Genomic DNA, 24,865 nt, shown 5'->3' on the forward strand with positions numbered 1-24,865 from the left:
TTTAAATCAGACACCTTTCTTGCTTTTGAACATTTTTCGTCATAACAACAATTTTCTTTTCTGGACTATCATTAAAAGAAGGAGAGGAAGCGTAAAAATTTTGCTTCAAATAAGTGGCTCGCAAAGTGGTTAAGAAACCTTTGTGTAACATGTGACAGAAGCCATTTAACTATATCATTTTGTCATATCATACAATCAACACCTTTATTAATTAGTCCTTTGATGTCGATAGCTATGAATGCAATCAGCTGATTATTGATTTTCTGTCAAAATCTTAACGAGTGCAAGGTGAATTCCGAGTATTGTCTGATCGGTAATGTCAGAGAAACCCGAAAAAAGTAAATAGACAAGATGGCTGAAAATAAATCGTTAGCTATTTTTCTTTCGCCAAATTCTTTCGCCAATGACGAATTTTAATCGCCACAATTATTATTTTTTCGCAAATTGCGAAAATGGCGACCGCCAGCGGAAACCCTGGAAACTGTAAGCAATATGTCACTTTATTTTGTGTATGGAATGAATGTATAGTGCACAGGTAGTCCCGCTTTGGTTTATCTCATCTTTGCGTAATTTTCGTTGATCATGTAAAATGCATTTGAAAAATTTAATATTTATGACTATCAACATATAATCAGTGGTCAATAAAGCAGGCTAGAAATTTCAGCATGTGCACATTAAATTTGTATGCCGCATGTTTTTTGGGGGTTTGTGCTCAGATAACTTGTAGAATTGGTTGCTGTTAAACACTTTAAATAGGAGCAATGAATACGAAACACACTATATCTAGTCACAAAAAGAGACAAAAGATGTCAAAAAGGAGAATGATAACTCGTAGACCGATGAGAGGTCGAGAAAGTAATTCTAAAAGACAAAATACGAAGAAAGGAATAATATTACAATCCACAAAACGCTACACATAAACTTTCATGGAGCTGTTTAAGATTTATGTTCATCCATTAATAAAGTAGAACCGTTATTCCTCCTGTCGACGTGTACCGTTTAGAAAAGGATCTAATAAACGCATAGACTATGTACAAATCACAATCTTTTAAAGTACAAATACGTCAACATGTTTTTCAGGGATGAATGAATCTCTTTTATTCAAAATAACATCAAAGAACATAATTCCTAAGATGACGAAGGATCGATAATTGATGTATAAAGAGTCAAAACTGCAGTCGAGTTCTAAGATTAATAGTTATACAATGCATGTGCAAAATAGAACAAAATGTAAAGAGACTGAAGACATTATCTTTGAATGATGACTTTTAATTTAAAGACAGATTGTCATGCATTTTTGATTTGATGGTATCTTGTCCTCACATTCGTTGCCATGTCTTGGCTTCTTGCAATTGCAGTTGCTGTCCTTTCTACAAAGACATTAAAGGTTTTTTATTAGTTAATTCATGTGCATATTTTCTGAACTGGTTAAAACTATGTCAAACCATATTAAATCCTCGATTCATATAAGTTCCTACTAAATAAATGTTTTCGAGTTAAACCATGTCTCTGTAAACTAACAAGATCCCAAACATCTTTAACATTGGAAAATCAAATTATGATAATAGTGTATTCAAATGGTAACTTATGATAATAACATATAATTGAACAATTCAAATCAAATTGTGGCAAACAATGTTTACATTAAAAGTTCTTAAATTTTTTTTTTAAATTTATCATATTTTAATGAAATCTTACATTTGTTAGTTTAAAACATCAAGTACCGGTACCTTATCCCGGCCTCGTTAACATTAGTAAATATCATATTTATACAGTTGTTAGTATTTGTTGGTATTATACATTCAATTTTCAAATTTGAAAGAAAAAAAAAAAAGAAAAAATAAACAGAACGAAGTTTACTAATGAGATTTTCAAATACAATTATTTGTATAACAAATGCACAGGTTTTGAAAAATATATATACCGTTTTCTATTTAAGTTCTTAAATTCGTTTGAAGTATCATAACTGCAGATATAAAAGCTATATAGAACTTGAAAATGACCAAATCTGAGTGAGCTTTAAAAGTTATTCAAACTAACCACATCTTCTTACTTATATTGAGAATGAACTTAGGTCAGGTTACGAATTTGTTTCAGATGTTCGGACTCCTACAGTTGTTATCCTTTAAAACAGGGTACATTTTTGCACCATAACACTCATTTTACTGTTCATATAAGACTTCAATAACTTTCACACGGGCTCTTATTTTATATTTGAATAAACGCAAATTTTTGATTTCATTTTTATCTTCTTCGTTTTGAGACCCAAATGATACAAATGAAAATATAAGACTGATATCTCGAAAAGGAATGTCATAACCTATCATTGTTACAAGCTTATTTTGTTCTAAACTGATTTTCGTCCTATTTAAAGTTTCTAATGATTTCTCTTTTACCTAAGCATATCCTTCAAAGGGCACTAGCTGTCAAATTTATGTTCACCAATTTGACTCAAATTCTCATGTTTTATTTATATCAATGTAATTCATTTTTCAAACTATCAAAAGTATAAAATAAACAATTTACAGCCCATGGTCTCAATAAGATTTAGCTTCGTTTCGTGGGAATTTTAGCAATGACGTCATTTAATTAAATTTCGAGTTGACCTTCTGTGACCATTTAAGCGATGTAAACCTAAACAAAGATATAAATAGATTAAGCAACTCGTGCAGTTAGATTTCATACGTCTACTTAATTTTGTATCATAGATTAAACAGTTATGTTTATCGTCGTTTTTTCCTAAAACTAGAGGCTCTAAAGAGCCTGTGTCGCTCACCTTGGTCTATGTGCATATTAAAGGACACAAATGGATTCATGACAAAATTGTATTTTGGTGATGGTGATGTGTTGGAAGTTCTTACTTTTCTGAACGTTCTTGCTTCTTACAATTATATCTATAATGAACCTTGCCCATTAGTAACAGAGAAAAATATTTGGTAAAAATTTACATAAATTTAACGAATTAATGAAAATTGTTAAAAATTGACTATAAAGGGCAATAACTCCTTAAGGGGTCAATTGACCATTTAGGTCATGTTGACTTATTTGTAGATCTTACTTTGCTGAACATTATTGCTGTTTACAGTTTATCTCTATCTATAATAGTATTCAAGATAATAACCAAAAACGGCAAAATTTCTTTAAAAATTACCAATTGGAGGGCAGCAAGCCAACAACCGATTGTCCAATTCATCTGAAAATTTCAGGGCAGATAGATATTGACCTGATAAACATTTTTATCCCATGTCAAATTTCCTCAAAATGCTTTGGTTTTTGAGTTATAAGCCAAAAACTGCATTTTACCCCTATGTTCTATTTTCAGCCATGGCAGCCATCTTGGTTGGTTGACCGGGTCACGCCACACAATTTTTAAACAAGATACCCCAAAGATGATTGTGGCCAAGTTTGGATTAATTTGGCTCAGTAGTTTCAGAGAAGAAGATTTTGTAAAAGATTACTTAGATTTATGAAAAATGGTTAAAAATTGACTATAAAGGGCAATAACTCCTAAAGGGGTCAACTGACCATTTCGGTCATGTTGACTTATTTGTAAATCTAACTTTGCTGAACATTATTACTGTTTACAGTTTATCTCTATCTATAATAATATTGAAGATAATAACCAAAAACAGCAAAATTTCCTCAAAAATACCAATTCAGGGGCAGCAACCCAACAACAGGTTAACTGATTCATCTGAAAATTTCAGGGCAGATAGATCTTGACCTGATAAACATTTTTACCCCATGTCAGATTTCCTCTAAATGCTTTGGTTTTTGAGTTATAAGCCAAAAACTGCATTTTACCCCTATGTTCTATTTTTAGCCGTGGCGGCCATCTTGGTTGGATGACCGGGTCACGCCACACATTTTTTAAACTAGATACCCCAATGATGATTGTGGCCAAGTTTGGTTTGATTTGGCCCAGTAGTTTCAGAGGAGAAGATTTTTGTAAAAGTTAACGACGACGGACGAAGACGGACGACGACAGACGACGGACGCAAAGTGATGAGAAAAGCTCACTTGGCCCTTCGGGCCATGTGAGCTAAAAATGGTTAAAAATTGACTATAAAGGGCAATAACTCCTAAAGGGGTCAACTGACCATTTCGGTCATGTTGACTTATTTGTAAATCTAACTTTGCTGAACATTATTACTGTTTACAGTTTATCTCTATCTATAATAATATTCAAGATAATAACCAACTAGAGGCTCCAAAGAGCCTGTGTCGCTCACCTTGGTCTATGTGAATATTAAACAAAGGAAGCAGATGGATTCATGACAAAATTGTGTTTTGGTGATGGTGATGTGTTTGTAAATCTTACTTTACTAGTCTTGCTGCTTACATTTATCTCTATCTATAATGAACTTGGCCCAGTAGTTTCAGTGGAAAATGTTAATAAAAATTTACAAATTTTATGAAAATTGTTAAAAATTGACTATAAAGGACAATAACTCCTTAGGGGGTCAATTGACAATTTCCGTCGTGTTGACTTATTTGTAAATCTTACTTTGCTGAACATAATTGCTGTTTACAGTTTATCTCTATCTATAATAAAATTTAAGATAATAACCAAAAACAGCAAAATTTCCTTAAAATTACCGATTCAGGGGCAGCAACCCAACAATGGGTTGACCGATTCATCTGAAAATTATAGGGCAGATAGATCTTGATCTGATTAATAATTTAACCCCGTGTTGGATTTGCTCTAAATGCTTTGGGTTTTGAGTTATAAGCCAAAAACTGCATTTTACCCCTATGTTCTATTTTTAGCTGTGGCGGCCATCTTGATTTGATAGTCGGGTCACCGGACACATTTTTAAAACAAGATACCCCAAAGATGATGATTGCCAAGTCTGGATTAATTTGGCCCAGTAGTTTCAGAGGAGAAGATTTTTGTAAAAGATAACTAAGATTTACGAAAAATGGTTAAAAATTGACTATAAAGGGCAATAACTCCTAAACAGGTCAACTGACCATTTCGGTCATGTTGACTTATTTGTAAATCCTACTTTACTAAACATTATTGCTGTTTACAGTTTATCTCTATCTATAATAATATTCAAGATAATAACCAAAAACTGCAAAATTTCCACAAAATTACCAATTCAGGGGCAGCAACCCAACAACGGGTTGACCGATTCATCTGAAAATTTCAGGGCAGATAGATCTTGACCTGATAAACATTTTTACCCCATGTCAGATTTCCTCTAAATGCTTTGGTTTTTGAGTTATAAGCCAAAAACTGCAGTTTACCCCTATGTTCTATTTTTTGCCGTGGCGGCCATCTTGGTTGGATGACTGGGTCACGCCACACATTTTTTAAACTATATACCCCAATGATGATTGTGGCCAAGTTTGGTTCAATTTGGCCCAGTAGTTTCAGAGGAGAAGATTTTTGTAAAAGATAACTAAGATTTACGAAAAATGGTTAAAAATTGACTATAAAGGGCAATAACTCCTAAACGGGTCAACTGACCATTTCGGTCATGTTGACTTATTTGTAAATCCTACTTTACTAAACATTATTGCTGTTTACAGTTTATCTCTATCTATAATAATATTCAAGATAACAACCAAAAACTGCAAAATTTCCACAAAATTACCAATTCAGGGGCAGCAACCCAACAACGGGTTGACCGATTCATCTGAAAATTTCAGGGCAGATAGATCTTGACCTGATAAACATTTTTACCCCATGTCAGATTTCCTCTAAATGCTTTGGTTTTTGAGTTATAAGCCAAAAACTGCAGTTTACCCCTATGTTCTATTTTTAGCCGTGGTGGCCATCTTGGTTGGTTGACCGGGTCACGCCACACATTTTTTAAACTAGATACCCCAATGATGATTGTGGCCAAGTTTGGTTCAATTTGGCCCAGTAGTTTCAGAGGAGAAGATTTTTGTAAAAGATAACTAAGATTTACGAAAAATGGTTAAAAATTGACTATAAAGGGCAATAACTCCTAAACGGGTCAACTGACCATTTCGGTCATGTTGACTTATTTGTAAATCCTACTTTACTAAACATTATTGCTGTTTACAGTTTATCTCTATCTATAATAATATTCAAGATAACAACCAAAAACTGCATAATTTCCACAAAATTACCAATTCAGGGGCAGCAACCCAACAACGGGTTGACCGATTCATCTGAAAATTTCAGGGCAGATAGATCTTGACCTGATAAACATTTTTACCCCATGTCAGATTTCCTCTAAATGCTTTGGTTTTTGAGTTATTAGCCAAAAACTGCAGTTTACCCCTATGTTCTATTTTTAGCCGTGGCGGCCATCTTGGTTGGTTGACCGGGTCACGCCACACATTTTTTAAACTAGATACCCCAATGATGATTGTGGCCAAGTTTGGTTCAATTTGGCCCAGTAGTTTCAGAGGAGAAGATTTTTGTAAAAGTTAACGACGACGGACGACGACGGACGACGACGGACGACGGACGACGACGACGACGACGGACGCCGGACGCCAAGTGATGAGAAAAGCTCACTTGGCCCTTCGGGCCAGGTGAGCTAAAAAGGATTGATTTTTTGTGGATCGAATCTGTCAATCAAATTATTTACCTTTGTTTCACTTTCAATGTTGACATTGTTTTCCTTTGAATAACCGTACACGGACAATGCTTGCTTTATTCGATCTCTTTCTACAGGGTTAAATATGAGTTCACTCGAATACAGGTTTAGTTATCCACTTGCAAGTGAATAATTCATTATTAGTTTTTATTAGCTGAATTTGACATTTAACCATTTAAGCTGCGGAAATTGACTTATTATTTCACTATTTCACCTTCATTTATGATTGAACCAAAAAAAATCATACTTTAGATTTTTTATATATCTCATAGCTAGTGTCCCTTTAATGTCTTCTGATTTATGTAATTATAGCTATTAGTGTCCTCCTTTATATCGATTTCAGGGTAATTTAATATCGTTTCTTATCAAATAGAAGATAAAATGAAAATCGTAAAGCATTTTTATCTATTATAGGTATATAGATTTACAAATTAAAGTGCACATATGGTCAGTTTTGGTGGATGCGGTCAAACAATTTTGTTGTACAGGTCAGCTGGAGGTATCAAAACTACTGAAATTTTGTTAAGTATCAATATTTTGAATAAAATGAGGACATGCTGGTATCCTAAATTTATGCGAACAAAAATTTGTTGTTATTATATTGCAATATTGCTGTCCATTGTCATGATTGTATTATACATTGAATCCTGACATTAAAAATATGGCTGATTTACTATGTGGGTATATAGATTTACAAATTAAAGTGCATATATGGTCAGTTTTGGTGGATGCGGTCAAATAATTTTGTTGTACAAGTCAACTGGAGGGATCAAAACTACTGAAATTTTGTTACGTATCAGTATTTTAAGTAAAAAGAGGACATGCTGGCACCCTTAATTTAGGCGAACAAAAATTTGTTGTTATTATATTGCAATATTGCTGTCCATTGTCATGATTGTATTATACATTGAATCCTGACATTAGAAATAAGGCTGATTTACTATGCTGGTATATAGATTTACAATTTAAAGTTCACATATGGTGAGTTTTTGTAATGTGGTCAAATAATTTTGTTGTACAAGTCAGCTGGAGGTATCAAAACTACTGAAATTTTGTTACGTATCAATATTTTGAATAAAATGAGGACGTGCTGGTATCCTAAATTTATGCGAACAAAAATTTTTTGTTATTGTATTGCAATTTTGCTGTCCATTGTCATGATTGTATTATACATTGAATCCTGACATAAAAAAATATGGCTGATTTACTATGCAGGTATATAGATTTACAAATTAAAGTGCACATATGGTCAGTTTTGGTGGATGCGGTCAAACAATTTTGTTGTACAGGTCAGCTGGAGGTATCAAAACTACTGAAATTTTGTTACGTATCAATATTTTGAATAAAATGAGGACATGCTGGTATCCTAAATTTATGCGAACAAAAATTTGTTGTTATTATATTGCAATATTGCTGTCCATTGTCATGATTGTATTATACATTGAATCCTGACATAAAAAATATGGCTGATTTACTATGCAGGTATATAGATTTACAAATTAAAGTGCATATATGGTCAGTTTTGGTGGACACGGTCAAATAATTCTGGTGTACAAGTCAACTGGAGGCATTAAAACTACTGAAATTTTGTTACGTATCAGTATTTTAAGTAAAAAGAGGACATGCTGGCACCCTTAATTTAGGCGAACAAAAATTTGTTGTTATTATATTGCAATATTGCTGTCCATTGTCATGATTGTTTTATACATTGAATCCTGACATTAAAAATAAGGCTGATTTACTATGCTGGTATATAGATTTACAATTTAAAGTTCACATATGGTCAGTTTTGGTAATGTGGTCAAATAATTTTGTTGTACAAGTCAGCTGGAGGTATCAAAACTACTGAAATTTTGTTACGTATCAATATTTTGAATAAAATGAGGACATGCTGGTATCCTAAATCTATGCAAATCAAAATTTTTTGTTATTGTATTGCAATTTTGCTGTCCATTGTCATGATTGTATTATACATTGAATCCTGACATAAAAAATATGGCTGATTTACTATGCGGGTATATAGATTTACAAATTAAAGTGCATATATTGTCAGTTTTGGTGGATGCGGTCAAATAATTTTGTTGTACAAGTCAACTGGAGTCATCAAAACTACTGAAATTTTGTTACGTATCAGTATTTTCAGTAAAAAGAGGACATGCTGGCACCCTTAAATTAGACGAACAAAAATTTGTATTCATTATTTAAATGAATTAAACTATTGCTGAATGTGGATGCATAGTTCAAGGATGTATAACTAACAAGGACGTATACACCTAACATCAAATATACTTCTTTTCAAAAATATACATAATATGATTGAATTTGATCTCGGAATATATATATATTCAGTGCCTGTTATCATTGTAACCGAGATCGTTTATATAATAGATAAATTGTCAGATCACAGATAAATTTGTGTTACGTTCTGTGCGTACTTATTTTCAAATATTTGTATTTAATCCTGTTCATAAAACGGAAGTATTAATTTTCAAATTACTTTATTTTCGATGTTTATACTACGAAACAAAGATATTAATTTTTTTTTTAAATCAACGAAGAGCGGTCCTGGTTACAAGTTAACTTAGTGTTGAGCAGACCAGTCAAAAGTTAACTTGGGAACAGGTCTGGTTTTGATCGGATTTGTCCAAGCAGAAGTTAACTTCGTGGCAGGACCGGTTTCCAAGTTAACTTATGTTAACTTTATGACAGGACCGGTTCCGAAGTTAACTTATGTTAACTTATGACAGGACTGGTTCGAAGTTAACTTATATCAATAGCGGACCTGTTTCCAAGTTAACTTTTTGGCAGACATAAAATCAGTCCTAGGACCAAGTCCGCTTTTCAAGTTAACTAGATTTTGGTCCTAGGACTGGTCAGAGCAGTCCTATATTCGGTCACAGGTTAACTTTGACCAGTCCAAATGACTGGTTATCAAGTTAACTTGCTGTACAGGTTAGAAGAGCACCCATCTGTAATACACTTAAAACATAATTGTCTTTTAACTTTGTTAATAGTTCTACGTGTACCTTTGACATATAAATCCATATTTCCTATTACAATAGTAGTCGCCCCATTTGTAACCTTCACTCGATTTCCAGTATAGCATACAATTTTCAGTAGAATGAGCATTAGGTTGACTACTTTGCCAGTCTGAAAACGTAATTGCTTTTAGTGGGTTATGCCACTCCCATGTCTTCTTGTCGGGTAGATTGCTTGCACCAATCCACAGCCAAGTTTTCACTAAAATCCAAAATGATGATATTAAGGTGGTACCCAACACTACAGGGAGATAACTCTGTAATATCACCTCAACGTTTTAATGACATTTTGTTATAAAGGGAATATTAAGCTTCTCAATGATCAAAATTGTTGTTTGTCAAACTGCTATATAACCAGTGTAATTTTTCTGACAAAACGGTTGGTTCAAAATTTTAGAAATTTTAGAAATTTTTATATACTTGTTAAAGGGTCAAAATTTTATGAAAATTAAACGAGCCAAATTAATTTTAGTGAAAGTGTTGGGTACCACCTTAAGTGCAATAAAAATTATGTCTTCAGAATTGTTTATCTCTTTAAAATATATTTATTATATTTTATTTGTTTATTTTATTTTTATTACATTTTCAAGACAATCGTTCTGCTCTATTTCAAGTTTCCTACATGATTATGGTCTCCAACAATGAGAAAACCTATTCCATATAGTTTGATATTAATGTCCTAGACATTACAAATTGTGATTAAATTCAAGATCACAAAAAGTGAAAGCAGAATGGGGTATTCGTCTTTTCGGAATCTTACGGACTTCTAGTATGGGTAATCGAATTGTTCGTAAACCAAAATAAAAATAACGTCACGAGATTAGTTGAATTTCATTATTTTAAATTTTTAAATCAATCACAACGTTTTGGTGTACGTTTTTGAAAATAGAAAATTGAGAATGGAAATGGGGAATGTGTCAAAGAGACAACCACCCTTCCAAATAAAAAAACAACAGCAGAAGGTCACCAACAGGTCTTCAATGTAACGAGAAATTCCGGTACCCGGAGGCGTCCTTCAGCTTGCCCCTAATCAAATATATACTAGTTCAGTGATAATGAACGCCATACTAATTCCAAATTATACACAAGAAACTAAAATTAAGATAATACAAGACTAACAAAGGCCAGAGGCTCCTGACTTGGGACAGGCGCAAACATGCGGCGGGGTTAAACATGTTTTTGAGATCTCAACCCCCCCCCCCCCCCTTTAACCAATGTAGAAAAATAACCAAGAATGCATTAAATTCTAAATAGGCGAATTCAGAGCTATTCAATTGGAAAACAAATACGACCAAACGAAAATCAGTAAAGCTTTTACTGATAGGCTTGGTACTAGAACATGGGCACTCTGAACGTGTAGGGTTAAATGTGTTTTGGGCATGCAATCCTCCCGTAACCTACATGTAGCAGGAATCTAACAGTACAAAAACTGTAGTAATCAGTGGGGAAAAAAATGCAAATCAATTATGTTTTCTAATATATATCATGTTTATTTTTGATAAGTATCCTGGTATTAGGGAAAACAATTTTAAAAAATTGAGATATAAAAACTTACTGTCAGTCAGAGACTTAAGATATTTGTTGATATCTGCATTTTCTGGCTGAGCTAGTACACCTCCATACTTGGAACAATATCGCTAAAACACATCAAAACGCGTTAAACTATGAGTGTGTTGTTTTTTCGTCTTTTTTGTTGTTTGTATTGTTTTTGTTTGTTTAAAGCATCCTTTTTTTGTTAATTTACGTTTGATCTTTTTGGTTTAGTATTTTTATTTTGTTAGAATGTTATAAATTAACTCAAACTGCATTTCAAAATGGAGGCGTTAGACATCTTTTTATTGAAATCATCTACCAATATATCTGATGAAAAGTTTGTTAATGAAATTATATTTATGTAAGTATAAATAAAATGGTGGTCTATTCTTCTAATAATAAAAGAATAACAAAACAATAATGTAGTTTTTGCTTAACATTATCATTTTATAAGATTAGTCACAAAATTACATAATTTATTAGTATGTAATTAGTTGCTATATTGTGAGGTCCATACTTGAATGTATTTAGCTTCTTTGTTATTCATAGCATCCCAAAATATTTTATAGATTCTTGCAAAACACAGTTTGACCTCCAAAACTGTGTCTCTGATTTTTCCTATTGTATTTCATTCTCTCATAAATATTCAATGAAGTTTGCAACATCAATTCATTAGGGATCACTAAATTCAATAGGGTATAAAATGGGATCTATTGATGTTTTTGGAAATCTCAGACACGGTTTTGAAGGTCAAGCTGTGATAATTATGTGATAATGAAATTATCACAATATGAAAGATAAGTCTTTCTTCTTTCTTTTGATACCTCATTTATAAATATAAAGAAGGATGAAACGAATTACATCAGTTTAAAGTTGTCTGATTGGGAGTGAAAAATCTTTTAATTGTGCTACCTTAATCCTGGTATCTATGATGATTTTAATGTAGAGGAAACGCACGTTAGGCGTGCAAAACGTTCGTTGTATATTTGATGACTTTTTTCACTTGTTTTATAAAGTATGACTTCCTTTTTTTAAACACTTAGTCTTTAGTCCTTACAAATCAATTATTGTAATTCACCATTTCACAATCTCATACAGAATGTCAGTTTTTTTCACAAAATAACTGAGCTTCACGACATTGATGGGAATAACTTGTTTCGGACACTTTTAATCAATCACATCGGATTGAAATATGCTTTGGAAAATACTACCAAGAAACATTATATTTTCAACAGGCAAATTGTATCTTTACTTACCTGTGCTTCGATCCATGTCATTTGAGTTGTTACCAAAGCATATTCCATTCCTTTATACGTCTTCCAATTCATCTCCATACAGTGTACTGAAGTTGAATGGTAATTTTATTATTGTTCGATGTTTTTTGTACTTAAGCAAAAGAAATTGTTAGTTTTCCAATAAGACAACTGTCCAGTAGACACCAAGTGACGTTCATGTAAGTTTTCGGTAGAATTGGTGATCGAACAACAAAAAGTAACGGAACATTCACAGAAATATGCAGTTTTACATTAAAGCATGACCTTGATTTTTTTAGTTTAAAAGCTAATCATCAATACAAGAATGAAAATAAAGAAAAATAGTCATCGACAAATTCTTGACAAATTATCATTTGTTTAGGAACTGACTGGTTTCATTGTAACATGATGTAATAATTAAACTTACCTAGAGCAATACATATAGCTGCGCGGACAATGAAATGCATTGTCGAAAAAATAAATTTTCAAAATGACTGCCACACGGTTGTGAACACAAATATGATGTTCGTTCACTTAATAATGCTGCATACTTTTAAAGTGTTAAATCAACATACTGACCTTTATTTTATGTTATATTATATTACTATATGTTCGTGATGACGTAACAGGAGCTCCGTTTCCAATTTCCTTGTAATAGACATGGTATACATTTCGTATGTTTTTTTTTTTTGGGAAGGTTTATTTATTGAAGAAATGGATTTTTGTTATATTCTACCCGTCTAATATTGTAGACGCATACCTGTATATCTGAAAAATTAACAAACATGCTTACCTTGCTTTATTCTGGGGGGTTTTCACAGCAAAAAGCGGAATAATAAAATACACTCTGACACCAGCAAAATAAAACAAAAAGAAGATAAACCCGAATTTCGCTTAAAAATAACTGTCCATCTAAATAAGTCGTTAACCATGTCACACATATTGTTAAAAAAGACCAAACGGATCACAATTTTAAGGACTATCAATTGGTTGAAAAGGGTACTAATTGATAACAATGGTATTATTGTGTTCGGAGCTCAGTTATGTAACAAATAAAGATAATGTCCATTACATTAGATATTTAATCACTGTACACATTCGCATATTTTCTGTTAAACTTTTATTTCGCTTTCTACAAATAGTGATTATAATTTCTATTTGATGTTGACAGCAATATCTTAATGTAGAAAAACACCATCTGAAGCAGTATATTGAGCCCCTTTAAATTTTCAACGATTACTTCGTCACATTGGTGGTTATTTGTTGTTACAACTGATGATGTCTTGGAAGCTAAACGAAAACTTTATATTTGTTGAATTATATTTGACATATATTTCATTTTATAGAAAATTCATTTTTAAAGTAATCAATGTCTGGAGTTTCGTTAAAAACTTAAACATGTACTATTCATGTGAGATCAGCCAAACTGTTCTAGCAAAAGAAGAGCAGCTGAAATTTCCTCATATTGGAAAAAAAATAGTGCTTTAAAACTAAAACAAATATTACAAAATATGTCCACTGAAACCAAAGATTATTAAGATTATTAGAATCATCAAATAGTATATTGTTTATTATATTAGGGTTTTTTGTTCAGAATTGAAATAACCTTTTGTAGCTTTTGATTGGTGCATTTGTTTCCAGTGATTTTGGAATATATGTTTCAATTGTGATAAAAATCGCCTACAACAAATCTGAAACATGTACTGACCTTTTGCATATTTTATAGATCTCAATAAGAGCACGGCATTATATACTCGGTACCTTTGGTTGACCATACTTAATTTGGCGGCCATGTTATCAAATATTATAGGCTCTATATATGATAATGATTTTATCATCATAACTAGCACTGTGCAAAGTCTTATGTTTTTAAATTAATGTGATCATTCATGTTTACATCCACTTGAGGTATGTTCATTAGTGATCTTTGTTTGCCTTGCAGATAATTGGTTTAACTGATGTTACCCATTGCTTTTTTGTCAACCCAGGAATATTGGTGATTCTAACATGACGTCCTTCAAACGCTTTGAGTACACACCCGTGGTAAAATTTGAATATATTGCATGGGCTGTTCCGATCGTACTCCCACGTCATACGCTTTTTTATGAATGAGTTTCGCGACGTCATAATACGATGACGTTAGAATATGAGCATTTTACGGGAAAATACACGCTTGAAAAACCGAAAATCATCACAACATGGCAACGTAAACAAACGATGCTAAAATGTTTTATAAGCCATGATACTTGTTTAAACATATAAGTAAATTATCATTTAAAATAATTCAAAACTATCTATATGCGTTATTTTAAATAGTTTAAGCATGTCACTAATTCAGTTTGCTCCGTTCTTTTTCACCAATTTAATAGTGCGTTTATTTATGGGAATGGCAAATATTTGCCTCCACCTAGAGCGCTTCGATCCAAAAGAATTGCCGTATATGACCTATTAGAATCGAAATAATTCATGGGGGCTTGAATATATCTAGATTTCACCATGGGTTGTCCCTTTATGCCGATATTTTACCCCTCGCTATCGCTCAGGGTAAAATATTTGTCATAAAGGGCCAACCCGTGGTAAAATCACGATCTATTCAAGCCCCCATGAATTATTTTTAAGTATTTTTCTAAACAACTGTCATAGTAAGATTTCTAGGTTGAGTACACAAAAATCACCAACTGTTTCGATAAATGTCATTCACTAATACGTACTTGCTATTATTTTTCAGGAAGTGAATGCAAATTATTAAAGAAAACCTACATTTTCGTGTACAATTAAACTCTTAAAATAGAAATAAAATGTAGAATGTTTTTAAGTTATGAATAAATGAATACTGCCTAATACAGATTAATGGAACTTTTCGTTTGGCTTGACAGCTTTGATATTTTATTTTAACATAGAAATGCATATTAAATTATCCTGATTTGCAGTTGTTGCAACTTTTCAAATTTTAAACTCGTGACTTTTTCTATGACACAGAACATGGGTTATCGTTGCTGATGATACGAGTTGTTGTAGGATTGAATAAGAAGTTTATGTTGTAATCATACTAATAATAACTTTTGACAAAAGATACATTTTCCCCTTTAAATTTTTTTGTAATAATAGTAAACATGTTCTTAAGTCTTGCCATTGATTGTAAGATCGTGTGGTTGACAGCCTGATTTGCGTTTGGTGAGGACTGTTTGTATTTTAATTAACAAGAATTTGCTCTGTACGACTAAATTATGACCGAGCAACGGAGAAAGTTATAATTAATACATAGTTAAACATCTCTTTGATAAGAACAAAAACCTTATCTTTAGTAAACTTTAAAAAAAAAATTCGTCATTAAAAGTGCATGTTTGAAAGTATATTACAAAAACATGTATTTCTTTCAAAATTCAAAACAAAGTTACTACCACTTTTAAAGAAAAATTAATTCGTGTTCAACATGCTTCCAGTGTGGGCGGTGTTTAATTGGCAATCTACAACATATATAAGTCAACATCCTGATGTTTCTGCTGTTATAAATGTTTCCTAAACAGATTTCGGCACGATTTGTTATAAAATTAGAACATTTGCACTATTGCATTCATTTAATTGATGCTTAACTATTGATCAACTGAATTTAGCAGATTTTAGATAATTTGTTTTACCCAATTATTTCAATCTGGTTTTAAAGAGAGATATGTTTTGCTGATCTGACATATATTTGTTTTATATAAATAAAACGTTACAGTAATCGAAAAGCAGATTATATCAAAAAGGACTGTCAAACTTATAATCGAAGGTGAACTGGCGATCATATGGGTAGATAACAAAAAAAGGCCTAGTAGGTCTAAATGAACATAACTGAAACACCTATGGCCAAACTAGCAACAGTTCACATAATAAGTAAACAAAATACTTTTTGTGTTTGTGAAAGTTGCTTTGATAAGTAAAGCCAATCCGAACATATGTAGTGTGTGCATGTTTTGTTTATGTGCTGTCAAGGCACTTGTCAATGTTATTAAAGGGTTGTTGCACCGGCAAATATGATCAATTTCCCACAGTCTGTATGTGCATGTCAAAATCACGAGCCTTTTATCCAGTGATTTTCATCTGTTGCTGTATATCTTATTTGATTTTCGTTTGATTTTTTTTTCTCACTAAATCCAGGACGTATGTTGTCTTATTGATTGGTAAAATATGTGTCATTTCGGGGCCTTATATTTTTTGCTATGCGGTGTCGGGTTTGATCATGTTGAAGGTCATACGATTGTCCTTATGTCGCAATAACCAAAAATATTAAAATTGACACTCATAGATTAAAAGATCCAATTTTTATTGCTTTTCGCAAGTTAAACTTACTGTTCATGTTTATGTCATATATGTGCATATGTAGGTAATCATAATCTTCCATAGATTTAATATCCATTAAGAAAAATGGTAGAATAGAATTTCTCTTTTTGGCGTATCCATGACAACAGTCTGCATACATTTGTTATCAAATATTGCGAAAGGATGGAAAAATGTCTTGTATTTCCCTAAAATTTGGCCAGAAGTAGAATGTCAATACAATCCCTTTCCAAGAACTATTTACATTTATCTTTCAAGAAATCTAATAAAGATATTATAGGTCTTAAATATCATTTTTTGATAACATTGCGTCACAAACTTTGTGATGATAAACGTGTTTGTAAACTATACTTTAATTTATGGCCCTATGACCGGTATAGCTATGAGAACACGCAGAGTCAAACAGAAAATGGTCATAAAACATGACTGGTATAAAATAATTTTGATGTTCTTACATATACAAACCATCTTTGATTGATAAATTAGAACTCAGCTGTCTATAATATATTGTATTGCACATTACCTATATTATTTTTAAAAAAAATCCACCGGGGCAAAAATCTAAACCAAACTCCTGACCTTGCATTACTACCTTAATAATAAATAATTTTTTTTCAAATAGTTACATTTCAAATATTGTCTGTTATCTGTTAGCTAAAACGAGTGAAGTGGCATTTCATATTTGAACATTGGTGCAAGTATGAATATTTCATGAAGGTTACCAGTTGACACTGTGACGAGACACACATTAATTTCAAAAAAATGTGCCAAGTCAAAGACAAAAATATAATTTCTATTTCAATTCTTTATAAAATTTTAAAAGCTATATGTACCTCTTTTGTCAGTTTTGTAGTGTTGAAAATCTGAATAAGATCGCTGAATTTGCAAAACTATACAAAACTTAGCAATTCCAAGAATGAAAATGTTAATCTATATGTTTATTGCAAACCAAAAAAATGATTAAAAACTTGGTCATAGGGAATAATGTTTACAGCTTTAAAAACTATACATTTAATATATGTCAAAATGTAACATGAAATGTTGATAATAATTTTGATATATTCACAAGAAACAATACAAAGTGTTCAATACATCGGATACTTTATACAGCACAAATAAAAATATCTTTGATGTTCTTATAAACCATCTTTAAATAGATTTATGAAGATGTGATGTGAGTGCTTTAAGACAACACTCCATCCCATCCAAATAACAATGTATAAAAGTAAACCATTATAGGTAAATAAACGACTTTCAACATTGGCCTTGGCTAACATTAAACATCAAGCTAAAAATCGAAAAAGCCTGAATTATTACTCACCTGTTTAAAAATGAAAATTATTGCACAATAACTTTATCACTTGAAAAAAAGCCACAGGAACCAAAAAACGAAACCAAATTCCTAACTGAGTATTGCTACTTCAGCTAAACCTAAATTTAAACTCATAATCACAAGATTTAATTGTCACTAGCCACTGTTAATGATACGTTTGGTATTCTTAATTCACATCATTATCTTGATTTTAATTAATGAAAGTTAGTTTAAACATATTTTATTTATAGTGGATTAAGAAACAAGTTTTGCGACCTATATAAATCCCTTTCCACTTTGTGGGTGCGATTGCTGCCTCTTGTAGCGGCATAAACCTGCTCTTTTTCGAAATCTACAAGGGTATCTTTTACGTGCAAGATATATGGCTCTCTATTAACACGGATCAGCCATTTATCGTCTCCTTCCGACAGACTATCATCATTTCCCCCAAGACCATCCTCGCGAATGGTGTAACGGGATAGTCGAAAATTCAGTCACTGACATTTTCATCCAGGACCGGGAATAAAACCAGGAACCTTTGTGTTAGAAGTCCGCTTCACTAACCACTATATGAAAGCTCCATTTGGAGCTTTTGTGTTAGTTTACTTCGTCTTGTCCGATTATTACAGTGTAGCAATAACTCATCATAGCAAATATATTCTGTCTGAAATTTGTCGTATCTGGTCTTAATTAATGAAAACGGTCGCATTCTTTTGTCGTTGAAAGATGCAATGTAACATAGCAAAAAAAACAAAGTTGATGACTATATTAAGACAGCATTCAATGAAACATTAAACCAAACGATAACTAGAAGGCAATTTAAAATTTACAGAAAAGTCAGATGGCTATTCAATGTGCCAAGCGATGTATAAGTATTGTCTCTTAAAGTCAGCATACATTATTTAAGATGATTTAAAGTCTTTATTTTTATTCAAATCTAAAAACAAGGACCCTTCAAATGTTTTTATTTATAGGGGAGTTTAAGGCATTTCCTATGTTATACATTATTCAGTAGTGTACTCGTTAATCATGTTGATCAGGTAATTGTTTCATTGACGCCTCTTCAATTCTCTTCACTATAAAATGTTGGGTTGTGTAATTGATAACAATGGGCGACACAGTTAAATAAAAATAAACATGAAATCAATTTAATTGTTAGTTTATGAATTCTATCATTTTTTTTATATATTATGTTTTAATATACATATTGTCTATAATATAATTTTTTCTGAAAATCTTTCCAATGCAAATTTCTAATTTCCACTATATAGATGATGTTCTTTCACTAAACAATCCAAAATTTGGTGACTATGTGGAACTCATCTATCCCACCAAACTGGAGATGATGGATACAACAGATACAGTTAAGTCGGCTTCATATCTTGACTTGCATCTAGAAATTGACAATGAGGGTTGGTTGAAAACAAAACTTTACGACAGAAGAGATGATTTCATCTTTTCAATTGTGAACTTTCCATTTCTACAGATGGGTGCGGTCCTAACCTTGACAAAAGTTAACTTAGAGTTAACTTGTTGACTGCTTTCTAAGTTAACTTGAGAATTTTTAAGCAGTCAAGCAAGTTAACTTCGTCGTTGGTGGACCAGACCTACGGTCTGCTTTTTTAGGACTGCTGCAGACCTATCGACAAGTCTGCTGCAGACCAGACCTGTGGACAAGCCAGTCTGCTTTTGACCAGTCCTGAGAACAGGTCTGCCTCAGACCAGACCTGTGGACAGGTCTGCTTTTGACCAGACCTGTGGACAAGTCTGCTATTGACCAGACCTGAGGACAGGTCTGCTTATGACAGATTATCGTTATAAGAGTTTTCATATTAGACTTGAGCTTTCATTAAAATATGTAAACAACATTCGCATTGTTTTTCCACAGATATCATTTATTATTTACTCGCTAGACTCTACTAGATATTATACAAATGCTCTCTTTTATTTGATATACATGTATTCTTATATAAATAAAAAATGGCTATACGATCACACAGAGTTTTTTTTATTAGAAGGTGGATAGAAAGGTTATCCAACGCATCGGAACAATATTCTTATATCACGGGATATCGGCAACATTGTCTACGTTACTTCGTTCCCCGTTGTTTACCTGTCCCTTCCTTAATTTTACTTTATGCATAAATTTATACTTGCATGGATATTTCATTGATATTCAACTTGTTTGCATTGGATTTACTATTCTATTTCCCGCAGAATATTCTAACAGAAATTGCACAGTGTCCGTAAGCATACGGTGTGGTAAAACTATCAACAATCTCGTCAAATTCGATCGTCAGATTTATTGAGAGATTTGTCATTGCCGATATTTATATAAGACGTCCTAAAATTATACTCAATGCGCACTTTAATGAAATAGTTGCCACTTGACGTTTAACTATAAACAAAATCAATCAACCGACATAATAGATTCCAAGAAGAGAACCTCGTATACTTTTTTATTAAATCATTGTAAATAGTACAAATGAATTCAGACATGTCAGTGTTGGTAATTTGATGATGTGGCATAATAGTTTTGTTTTACACATACACCATCATGAACTCCTATATATGATGAGACTGTTATTATGAATAAAGAGATGAAATTCTGACATTCTCAATTTATTCAGAATATTTTTTGCATTGCTAGTTTTCCAATATTATTGATTACGTGTAAATTTACGGTCCTACTAAAATGTGGACAGGAGCGCCAGATGAAGACATTAAGGCGCTCGTTACAATGGTATGCGGGTATATAGATTTGCAAATAAAAGTGCAAATATGATCAGTTTTGGTCAAATAGTTTTGTTTTCCAAGTCAGCATGAGGTATTAAAACTACTGAAATTTTGTTACGTATCAATATTTTGAATAAAAGGAGGACACGCTGGTATCCTAAATTTATGCGAACAAAAATTTGTTGTTATTGAATTGCAATATTGCTGTCCATTGTCATGATTATATTATACATTGATTCCTGACATAAAAAATATTGCTGATTACTACTATGCGGGTACGTCATGGTGTATATAGATTTACAAATTAAAGTTCATATATGGTCAGTTTTGGTAAAGCATTTTAATAATTTTGTTGTACAAATCAGCTGGAGGTATTAAAACTACTGAAATTTTGTTACGTATCAATATTTTGAATAAAAGGAGGACACGCTGGTATCCTAAATTTATGCGAACAAAAATTTGTTGTTATTGAATTGCAATATTGCTGTCCATTGTCATGATTATATTATACATTGATTCCTGACATAAAAAATATTGCTGATTACTACTATGCGGGTACGTCATGGGTATATAGATTTACAAATTAAAGTTCATATATGGTCAGTTTTGGTGGATGCATTCAAATAATTTTGTTGTACAAATCAGCTGGAGGTATCAAAACTACTCAAATTTTGTTACGTATCAATATTTTGAATAAAATGAGGACATGCTGGTATCCTAAATTTATGCGAACCAAAATTTGTTGTTATTATATTGCAATATTGCTGTCCATTGTCATGATTGTATTATACATTAAATCCTGACATAAAAAAAAATGACTGATTTACTGTCCGGGTATAAAGATTTTCAAATTAAAGTGCACATATGGTCAGATTTGGTGGATGTGGTCAAATAATTTTGTTGTACAAGTCAGCTAGGGTATCAAAACTACTGAAATTTTGTTACGTATCAATATTTTGAATAAAATGAGGACATGCTGGTATCCTAAATTTATGCGAACAAAAATTTGTTGTTATTATATTGCAATATTTCTGTCCATTGTCATGATTGTATTATACATTGAATCCTGACATAAAAAATATGGCTGATTTACTATGCGGGTATATAGATTCTCAAATTAAAGTGCATATATGGTAAGTTTTGGTGAATGCGGTCAAATAATTTTGTTGTACAAGTCAACTGGAGGTATCAAAACTACTTAAATTTTGTTATGTATCAATATTTTTAATAAAATGAGGACATGCTGGTATCCTAAATTTATGCGAACCAAAATTTGTTGTTATTATATTGCAATACTGCTGTCCATTGTCATGATTGTATTATACATTGAATCCTGACATTAAAAATAAGGCTGATTTACTATGCGGGTATATAGATTTACAAATTAAAGTGCACATATGGTCAGTTTTGGTGGATGCGGTCAAATTTTTGTTGTACAAGTCAACTGGAGGTATCAAAACTACTGAAATTTTGTTACGTATCAGTATTTTAAGTAAAAAGAGGACATGCTGGCACCCTTAATTTAGGCCAACAAAAATTTGTTGCTATTATATTGCAATATTGCTGTCCATTGTCATGATTGTATTACACATTGAATCTTGACATTAAAAATGAGGCTGATTTACTATGCTGGTATATAGATTTACAATTTAAAGTTCACATATGGTCAGTTTTGGTAAATGCGGTCAAACAATTTTGTTGTACAAGTCAGCTGGAGGTATCAAAACTACTGAAATTTTGTTACGTATCAATATTTTGAATAAAATGAGGACATGCTGGTATTCAAAATTTATGCGAACTAAAACTTTTTGTTATTATATTGCAATTTTGCTGTCCATTGTCATGATTGTATTATACATTGAATCCTGACATTAAAAATATGGCTTATTTACTATGCTGGTATATAGATTTACAAATTAAAGTGCACATATGGTCAGTTTTGGTGGATGAGGTCAAACAATTTTGTTGTACAAGTCAGCTGGAGGTATCAAAACTACTGAAATTTTGTTACGTATCAATATTTTGAATAAAATGAGGACATGCTGGTATCCTGAATTTATGCGAACAAAAATTTGTTGTTATTATATTGCAATATTGCTGTCCATTGTCATGATTGTATTATACATTGAATCCTGACATTAAAAATGAGGCTGATTTATATGCGGGTATATAGATTTACAAATTAAAGTGCACATATGGTCAGTTTTGGTGGATGCGGTCAAATAATTTTGTTGTACAAGTCAACTGGAGGTATCAAAACTACTGAAATTTTGTTACGTATCAATATTTTGAATAAAATGAGGACATGCTGGTATCCTGAATTTATGCGAACAAAAATTTGTTGTTATTATATTGCAATATTGCTGTCCATTGTCATGATTGTATTATACATTGAATCCTGACATAAAAAATATGGCTGATTTACTATGCGGGTATATAGATTCACAAATTAAAGTGCATATATGGTCAGTTTTGGTGGATGCGGTCAAATAATTTTGTTGTACAAGTCAACTGGAGGCATCAAAACTACTGAAATTTTGTTTCGTATCAGTTTTTTGAGTAAAAAGAGGACATGCTGGCACCCTTAATTTAGGCAGAGACATATAATTGTATGATTTGTCTCTGATTTAGGCGAACAAAAATTTGTAGTCATTATTTAAATGAATTAAACTATTGCTGATTGTGGCTGCATAGTTCAAGGATGTATAACTAACAAGGACGTATACACCTAACATCAAATATACTTCTTTTCAAAAATATACATAATATGATTGAATTTGATCTCGGTATAAATATTTTTCTGTGCCTGTTATCATTTTAACCGAGATCGTTTTTATAATAGATAGATTGTCAGATCACAGATAAATTTGTGTTACGTTCTGTGCGTAATTATTTTTAAATATTTGTATTTAATCCTGTTCATAAAACGGAAGTATTAATTTTCAAATTACTTTATTTTTGATGTTTATACTACGAAACAAAGATATTATTTTTTTTTTTAAATCAACGAAGAGCGGTCCTGGTTGCAATTTAACTTAGTGTTGAGCAGACCAGTCAAAAGTTAACTTGGGAACAGGTTTGGTTTTCATCGGATTTGTCCAAGCAGAAGTTAATTTTGTGGCAGGACCGGTTTCCAAGTTAACTTAGGTTAACTTTATGACAGGACTGGTTCCGAAGTTAACTTATGTTAACTTATGACAGGACTGGTTCGAAGTTAACTTATATCAATAGCGGACCTGTTTCCAAGTTAACTTTTTGGCAGACATAAAAACAGTCCTAGGACCAAGTCCGCTTTTCAAGTTAACTAGATTTTGGTCCTAGGACTGGTCAGAGCAGTCCTATATTCGGTCACAGGTTAACTTTGACCAGTCCAAATGACTGGTTATCAGGTTAACTTGCATTACAGGTTAGGAGTGCACCCATCTGTAAGTAGCAACATTCCAGCAGCACCTGCATACGGGTATATATCTCCCAATTGATACGATATTCCCGTGCTTGCATTTCCTATCATGATTTTCTTGATAGAGGGTTACTGCTCACAAAAAAGCTATTAAACCAAGAGTTCCAAATTGTGAAGTTAAAATCATCCCTTCGTAAATTTTACGGACGCCATCACGAGTTGGTTGACCGTTATGGAATAACCGTTTCACAAATGATATCGGATATGTTCCTTACGTTGTAACTACAATCCCCTTCCCTTCCATGAATGTGACCTACCGAATTATACTATTTACCGGATTTTTAATCACATAAGCAACATGACGGGTGCCACTTGTGGAACAGGATCTGCTTACCCTTCCGGAGCACCTGTTTTTCTATGTTGTGTCATGTGTTCTATTGTTTTTCTGTTTGTCTTTTTTTATTTTTAGCCATGGCGTTGTCAGTTTGAACTATATTTATGAGTTTGAAAGTCCCTTTGGTATCTTTCGTTCCTCTTTTACAGTGTTGCAATTGTTTTGTTTTTAATATCGGACACACTACGGGTGCGGGAGTTTCTCGCTACATTGAAAACCCATTGGTGGCCTTCGGCTGTTGTCTTCTCTGTGGTCGGGTTGTTATCGCTTTGGCACATTCCCCCTTTCCTTTCTCAAT

General features: G+C 32.3%; 1 protein-coding gene across 1 annotated transcript; it reads right to left on the reverse strand.

Moving 5' to 3' along the window:
* Window positions 1-1,212: 1,212 nt before the first annotated feature.
* On the reverse strand, window positions 1,213-12,923 carry LOC134681610 (perlucin-like protein). The gene is made up of 5 exons (XM_063541260.1): window positions 12,833-12,923; window positions 12,409-12,494; window positions 11,175-11,256; window positions 9,608-9,821; window positions 1,213-1,370 (listed from the first exon to the last, which is right to left on the reverse strand). Exons 1-5 carry the CDS (start codon window positions 12,870-12,872, stop codon window positions 1,274-1,276), a joined length of 519 nt encoding a protein of 172 aa, XP_063397330.1. The 5' UTR covers window positions 12,873-12,923; the 3' UTR covers window positions 1,213-1,273.
* Window positions 12,924-24,865: the final 11,942 nt, after the last annotated feature.

The sequence above is a fragment of the Mytilus trossulus genome, chromosome 8 (genome assembly GCF_036588685.1).
Source record: "Mytilus trossulus isolate FHL-02 chromosome 8, PNRI_Mtr1.1.1.hap1, whole genome shotgun sequence".
NCBI classification, from domain to species: Eukaryota; Metazoa; Mollusca; class Bivalvia; order Mytilida; family Mytilidae; genus Mytilus; species Mytilus trossulus.